General features: G+C 41.2%; 1 protein-coding gene across 1 annotated transcript in view; it reads left to right on the forward strand.

Moving 5' to 3' along the window:
* The window catches only part of HECW2 (HECT, C2 and WW domain containing E3 ubiquitin protein ligase 2), a 114,270-nt gene that overhangs the window by 86,262 nt on the left and 20,086 nt on the right, over positions 1-7,922 (forward strand). The window contains exon 21 of the mRNA XM_005415962.2: positions 6,145-6,297. Within this exon, the coding sequence (XP_005416019.1) occupies positions 6,145-6,297 (153 nt within the window). The remainder of the gene's footprint in view (positions 1-6,144; positions 6,298-7,922) is intronic.

The following is a 7,922-nucleotide window of genomic DNA, read 5'->3' on the forward strand; positions in this document are numbered from 1 at the left end:
CATTTTTCCAAAGGCATTCAGGATGGGGAGGTGCCTGGGGTAGGTTTCCAACTTCATCCTCAGGCTGATCTGTGTCCACACAGCAGCTGGAGCAGCTGATCCTGTTTCCTTAGGATTCCTCAGTTGGCTTTAGGAAATGTGCAGTGGGGAAGTGTCAGGCTGAAAACTCAGTTGTGGAGAGGCATGGTTAAAAAAACACTTAACTGATCTTTGGGGGAAATGTGAAACCTGGAATGGTGTGAGTTGTGTTTCAGGGTAGCCCATGAGTGGTATTTACAAAGCAGAAATCTCTAAGTTGTTTCAAAAATAAATAAGTGTGGTGGCAGAGCTATAAGGGCATGTTTGGAAAAAGGCAATACCTTGTAGTGTCTTCATTTTGTCTCTAATAAAGACTAAGACTGGAGTGTGGGGTTAGACTGGGGCACACAGGCAGCAGGCTGAGTTCCTCCCTCAGATGTGACCTGCATTCCTTTGTGAATTTTGCTGTTCAGCTTGATAAACTTCTGCAGTTTTTCTATTACACACAGGAAAGCATCGCTATTGATTTTTACAGCCTGATGAATTTTATTTCTGTTCTGTTGCAAAATCAGCACAAAGGGGAAAAATCACAAATCATTGCACATAACTAAGGAAAATTTTCCAGCTTAATGAAAGCTTTGTACTTATGTCTGAAATTTTAAAAAGCACATGTGCTACTATTTTTTTTCTCTGGCAACATCATTGTTTTAAAACAAACTGGTTGCTAGTTTGGCCATTTGCTGAGTGGAAAATCAAACTGTCAGGAGCTATTACTGATGCTTTTGATCTGATGAGGGAAAGGTGAACACACAGCTCTGGCTGAGTGGGCTGGAGGAGAATTATTGAGCACAACCACTCTGGGTCTCCTCCTCCAGTGAACCTGCAGACATCAGCCCTCAAGTCAGAGCACTGAATTCTCCTCATGAAATCAAGCCAGCAGGAGCTTTGTATTTCAGAAATCTCAAAGCCATATTAATTAGGAGAGGCTCTTACTGGCAATCACACATTGATATTTTGTTGCCTGGGAAAGCTTGGGCAAGGCTGACTTGAGCATTTCACTGGGTAAAGGGAAGCTTTTTCTCTGCTTCATACTGTGATGACATATAAATATATCAGGTACTCAAGAGCAATATAGCCACAGGAAAGAGTTTTTCCTCCTTTTTCCTAGACTATAGACCTATTTTTGAGGTGGATTTAAAGACAAGAGAAAAAACCGTTCCAAACTATAAATTACTGGCTCAAATATTTCTAAATGAAATTGGAACAGCGTTTGTGGTGTTTTATTATCTTTTGCCATACAGAGCTGTCTTTGAAAAGGGAAAAAAGCTTAGTAAAAAGTAACTTCAGAGGCTTGACTGCTTTTTGATTACAGTTTGAGATTACTATTTTAATCACTGCTTATCAAGTAATACCACAAACCTCAGAGCATGACCATCTTTCTCAGGGGAAGCCAGATTTAAAAGCCAATTTCCAGCAATCCTTCCTCTTTCTTCCAAACTCCTCTAACAAATATGGAGGGATAATAATCTCTGATATTACAAGAGACCCTAAGCAATGCATGGAACTGGCTGTGTTCTCAGATTCCTTCTGAGTTGTCCTTATTGTTGGAGAAGAGGAAATACTGATGTAAGTGTGAGCCTGCTCTTCATCCAAGGCAGCCTCCACTGGGGTGCAGGATCTCACAAACTCGCCCTTTCCCAGGCAGATGACAAATTTGACACACACAAACATGTCCAGATGGAGCATGAGCATGTTTTCAGGGCAGGTCTGAAATGTGTGCCTCGTATTTGTGTACAAAGCACTGCTGCAAAATGGCTTCATGCGCCAACCAATGCCCTTGGAAAGATGTGGATGAGCAGCCACAAGAGATTCTGGAGCTAAAAGATGGATTTTAACTCAAAGTTACTGATATTGCACGGATTTCCCATGGATGAAGCAGAGTGAAAATAGAGGGAGTCCTTTTTTTTTTTTTCCTACAGTTCATTGAGGTGTTTGCAAGGGGAAAGACCCCTCTGTAAAATTCAGGCAGGTGCTCAGTGAGGACCTGAAGTGGCCAAGATCAGCTCTGGAACTGTTTTCTTGTGTTTTCCCTGTGAATCTGTCTCACAGTGGAGCACCATGAGCCCCTCTACAGGATCCCTGGTATGTCTTTTTTCCTCCAGATAAATATTGCTGCTCCTTCTAAAAGAGAAGACAAAGCTTCCCTCCTCCCTCCAGAAATCTTGCATCTAATTAAGGTAATCAGATTCATCCTGGCCACAATTAACTTTTCTCTGAATTATTCAGATGCTGCTCAGTGATGCTGGGGATGGAAGAGTGGATCTTTACATTTTTTCTCTGTAGAGAGCAGGTTGTGTGACCTGATGGGACATGATGCATTTTTTATCAGTGTTGCTGTGAGTCATCTTTGCCACAGGGCTTGGAATGTGCTGCTACCTGCTAAGGGGCTCCAGAGCTGGTTCTATGCAAGAGATAATTTATGAGATTATCTCTATTGAAGAGATAATCTGGTACAGGAGCTTCTAGGCAGTGTTTGGAGTGTTGAAGGAAGGTAGTGGAGGAAGGCAGTGTTCATTCCCAGGCTGGTGTTCTTGTGAAAAGAACACTTGTAAACAAATCACTGCTTTTTTTTTGTTTGTGTTTGGGTTTCTGTGTGTTATATCCACAAAAAGAGTTTTGAGTAGTGCTAATAAACTGATAAATGACTGGAACGGATAAATTGGTGTACTTCCATCTTCCTGGAGTAACAGAGAGCTTCCAATACCACTGCACATCCAAGTGACCAGCAGTGTTCCATGAGTCAGAGTAGAAACAATTACAAAATCTTCACAAAATATTCTTTCAAAAGGAAGTGAATTCCTTTACCTATGGGTCATCAGTCACAGTAAAACTGGCAGGAAATTACAGTCTGGAAGTCCTGAGCTTGTCTGTGTGGTAGCCAACTGAGATGTTTCTGGTACAGAAGCCCAGCATTCTATCCCTGTGTCTTGGTTTAGAAAGACAGGAGTCTGCTAAGGAAGGCAGGAGCTTCTCTTGAAATGGAGAATGTAAACTCTCTCCACTCTTCCGAATTGCTATAATTTTAAATTAAGGGGCTCTCAGGCAAAAATATGGGAGCAGGCAATAACAGTTCTTTAATAGGGAAGGAAAAAAAAAAGAATAAAATAAAACAATGCAGTCCACTAGAACAACACTGACAGAGTCAGAACCCAACCTGACACCCTGTTGGTCAGGGTGTTGGTGGTAGTCCGATTGAAAATGTGGCTGCAGTCCTCTGAAGTATCAGGTGTGGTTCTGTTGGAGCAAGGGGGTTCTGTAGAGAAGGATGTATTCTTTCCTCTGAAGATCCAGTGGAGGAAGAGGCAGCTGCTGTTCCTCTGGGGAATCCCGTGGAGAAAAGCCGTGCTGGTGTTCCAGAATCTCAAGTTATATCTGGGTAGCAGTGCTTGGCTCCTCCCTCTGGGCGGAGCATCTCACAATGGGATGTTATAGTTCTTATCAGTCATGCAGTGACATTCAATAGTCTGTTATCAGCAGAGGTCCCCTCCCGAGGAAGGTGTGAATGTGGTCACTCAAAGAGAGAGATAAGGCAAACTGCCCACTTGACAAGGTAATCCGCCATACAGATGGTAATGGAAAACATCTTGCATGCAATCTTCAACACCCTGCTTGTTTCTGCTTGTAAAGTTAACATCATCTTCATCTGCTCTTTCCGCCAGCCTAAATCAATGTGCTAGCCAGCTCTAAAAGTATAGAAAACAAAACCCTCCACCCTGCTAAGAAAATACATAAATGTCAGCAGCTCCTACACATGAATGAGCCTCAGCAAGCAAACCACTGTGCATGGGTGGCAGAGGAGGAGAAAAGCAAGGAATTTATAAAGAGATATATTTCACTTTCAGGCTTCTAAGACATTGGCTTAAAAACAACAGAGAGAGAAAATAAACTCAGTGATTTTTTAAAATCATGAAAAAGACACTGACAGGGGCCTGTGAGATTAAGTGTTTTAAGGGTGGGGAGAGTTGCCTGCAGAGCCAGACAGAAGGCTTAGCCCTGGGAATTATTTCCAGTTATTGTTGTGGGGTTCTAGTCACGTTCCTCAAATAGGGATTGACCTTAATATCTCTAAAAGCACAATTCCTGAACCTCTTACTGCTTGTAGTGTTCAGCTGAGGTTTTGGATAGGTGTGCCAAACTCCTTTGTTTTTACAGGAACTCCTGTTTTTTATAAGAAATGGTCTCCCTTGTTTGGTCATTTGAAATTCCAAAGCGAAATTGCCTTGAAATTCAAATGGTTTGCTGGTAATTATCAGTGAGGGCAGAGGATTTTCCTCTGGAGAGGCAGCAGAGACAATGTGCTCACAAGTGACCACAGTCAAGAGACTCTTGAAACTGAAATGCAGCCTCCCCAAAATGAAGCAGGGCTTCAGTTCAGAGATGATGCAGGTGGCAGATTACCTCAAAACGCTGGGGCTAAGGACATATTTTAGCATGTGCTTTCTGGGGGCAGGACACATTCAATGAGTCAGAAAAAAAGTGGGGGCAAAAGGTTTAGATTGTTGACACCAGTTCTGCCAGAGACAACCTGAAAAAAAATTGCTTCCTTCTTTCTGCAGAGTATGTTGTGTTCAACATGAACACAGTATTTTATGAAACAGGAGCATTGGCTTCTTGCCGTAAAAACTGCCGTAAAGTGCGACTGCCGTAAAACTGTCGTAAAGCGCGACTGTCGTAAAACTGCCATAAAGCGCGACTGTCGTAAAGCGCGACTGTCGCAAAACTGCCGTAAAACGCGACTGCTGTAAAAAGTGTCGCAGAACTGCTGTAAAGCGCGACTGTCGCAAAACTGCCATAAAGCGCGTCTGTCGTAGAAGCGGCCGTAAAGCGCGACTGTCCTGAAAGTCGCCATAATGTACAACATTTGTCCATGGAATCAAACAATTTTTGATTTTTTCCTCTCTAATTTATTGATGGAATCTACCCCTTCTTGCCAGGGTGAGGATCTGTTTCAGTAGTTCACTGCTGAAGCTTAACAGAAGTGAAATGCTTCCAAGTGACTGAAGGGAAAATGTTTTTATTCAGTTGAGGGAAGAGGGTTTGTCCTCAGCTTGATAACGGCACCTAGCCTTTACTTTCCTGACAACTTCGTCCTCAAAAGCTACTCTCATTTGTGGTTGTCTTCTGTAAAAGTTTGTGAGCCAAAACATTTGTAGCAGGAGTTCTTTGTGAAAGCTGACCTTCTCTGTGGTACTTCTGTCTGTGCATTGTCTTAGTACTTGAGTCAAATACTAAATCTTTTATCTATAAAAGATGTATCTTTTTCTATGTTAGGATTATAATATTCTCTGCTCCCCACTGAAAAACTCCTAGTTTTCTGTTTTCCAACTCTAATAGAGCATTAATATCATACCTAAGTCATTTCACTGGTGACCTGCAGAGTAATGTCACAATTCAGTCTCAGCGCATTGTCAGCAATGAGTTTGTTATCATTCAGGAAGAAGGGGTTATTTAGATTCATTAGTACTGGACTCTTGAAATGGGGAAAAAAAAGTAGAAAACAACAAATAAAAAACCCAACAAAGGAAGTGCACTCTCCAAAAGACATTTAAATGCACTCAAGTTTGGAAGACAGACAAGAAAATTTAGACCAAGAAACATAAATCACTGAAGTAATCTCGTTACATTGCTAGGGAAATCACAAATATTATTCCTCCAATTGTCCTATGGTTGCAGTCTGCAAAGACAAATTATGACCATTGTTTATTTTCATTGTTAATTTGTCAGATGTAGATAAGTCTGATTTTGGCTCTTTTCATTATTTTCCTCCTCCCCACCCTGGCCACCCCTAATTATTTGGTTATATTCCTGTGGCAGAGGCCACTACAGCTGGAGCCAAAGTTTTTTTCTGAGTGCAGCCCACATGCAGAACTTCATTCCAGTCCTCCAAGCCATTCCATTTTAGAATAGTCCTTTGAGAGTTCCACATACTTTGGCATTAGGCAATCTTCATGGATAAGGGTTTTGGTTAAAATCTTACGAAATTTTAATCAAAATATAGTGTAAGGAATGTAGATTCAAAAAAAAAAAGGTTCTTACTTCATAGTAATGTCAGGTTTTTCTTTAAAGGTTGGACTACAGTGGACCATCGAGAGAGTTTTTTTTCCTGGTGTCCAGGGAGCTCTTCAATCCATATTATGGTTTGTTTGAATATTCAGCCAACGATACCTACACAGTACAAATAAGTCCCATGTCTGCTTTTGTAGACAATCACCATGAGTGGTAAGAATTCTTTTCTTTTGTTTTTTATTTACATTTTCCGTTATTCCCACTTGTAGAACAACTGCTCGAATCTGCTCAGACATGTAACACAGAATCTGATCTTTGTAACCAGCAGCAAAATAATCGCATTTCTTTAGACTTCTCTGATTTTGGTTTCTCTTGTGGTTTTAAAATGATCTTATTTCTCACAAGGTCAGCAAAATTATGATTTGGAACGTGTATCATGGGATTGTCTCGCAACACAACTCCCTGCATTTCTTGTACATTAGTAGTCATTTCATGAAAGCAATATTAACCTCTTGTATATTAGAAAAAAACAAGAAAAAATAAGAACACATTGACTTTCTGTCAGCTGAGGACCTGAAGGGAGGTTTCAGGCATGTATTACTGTATGTAATTTGTTTAAGTCTTCCTAAAGAGTACATAGATCTCCTCAGTGGAAAAACCCCAGCATACGTATTGGAAGGAGTTCTGTGGTGATATCTTAATTGGGGGTAGGGGGCAGACTGCTGATCACACAGCTTTGAAACAGTCTGTACATTCACCCCTGCTTCTGAAATAGTTGCTGAGGATTTTTGCATAATCCTATTTTTACAATTATAAGCCAGTTTAAATCACCCTCAGTTGATTTAAGCCATGGCATCACCATAATTCTGTAAAGCTGTGCTGTGACTATTAACTGAGAATTCTGCTGTGTAAGTAGTTGGATTACATTAATAGTGGAATGACAACTGCTCATCTCTGTAGGACACATACGCACTGAGTTCTTATTTTTTGAAGGCCAGTTATGAAGAATGAGTGTAAGAGGGGAATCCCATTACTAATTTTACAAATGAAAGGAAAATTAACTGGTTGGTAGCTCAGTTAGTTGAAGCAACCTGCCTGTTGAACTCCAGTACTTCAGGTCTCTGTTGGAAAGGCAGAACAGCCTGGCATAGAGGTGAGAGAAAATCCTTATGTGCTGTGCAGCTTCTGCCAACGTTTTTAATTCATCCCTGGCTTCTGCAGTGCTGGACCAGAGACCTGGGGAATGAAGGAGGCATGACCCCCATCTCTTTCAGAGAGTGCTGGTTTTGTACAGCCCCGGGGGGAATCCAGAAAATGCAGCTGTGACAAGCAGTTTATGCATGGGAAGGGGAAGGCTCTGCATGTCACATCCTCATCTTGCAAACATTGTACAAGCAGGTATCATAAAACCCTAATTTTTTCCAAGAGAAATGTTGTTAAGGATACATAAACAGAAAGTTTAAGAAGCATTTACTTTGAAAACAAACACTAAACTTTAATCTAGTTCCTGAATTGTGGAAGAGCTTTCACAATGAATCTTGATTCTCATGGGAATATTTGCAAAGACCCTTCTATTTCAAGGTTGCTGCCATTTGTTCTCAACCCTGGCAAACTTCCTCCTTACACACCCAACAAAATGAAGATAATAAGGGAAGAAAGAGTTGAGAGAAGGAGATTTAGATCCTGTTGACATAGGGCTGGAGAGCACTGCAATACATAAAAAACTTTCTGGCACCGTTTGTGAAAATATATGTAGAACTCCTTAACCACAGTCAGAAGAGGGAGCAAGGAGCCCCTGTAAGTAGGAAGGAGAGGCAGCAGGAGCTGTCAGCCAGGGA

This window comes from Geospiza fortis, unplaced genomic scaffold, assembly GCF_000277835.1.
Source record: "Geospiza fortis unplaced genomic scaffold, GeoFor_1.0 scaffold112, whole genome shotgun sequence".
Classification (NCBI taxonomy): domain Eukaryota; kingdom Metazoa; phylum Chordata; class Aves; order Passeriformes; family Thraupidae; genus Geospiza; species Geospiza fortis.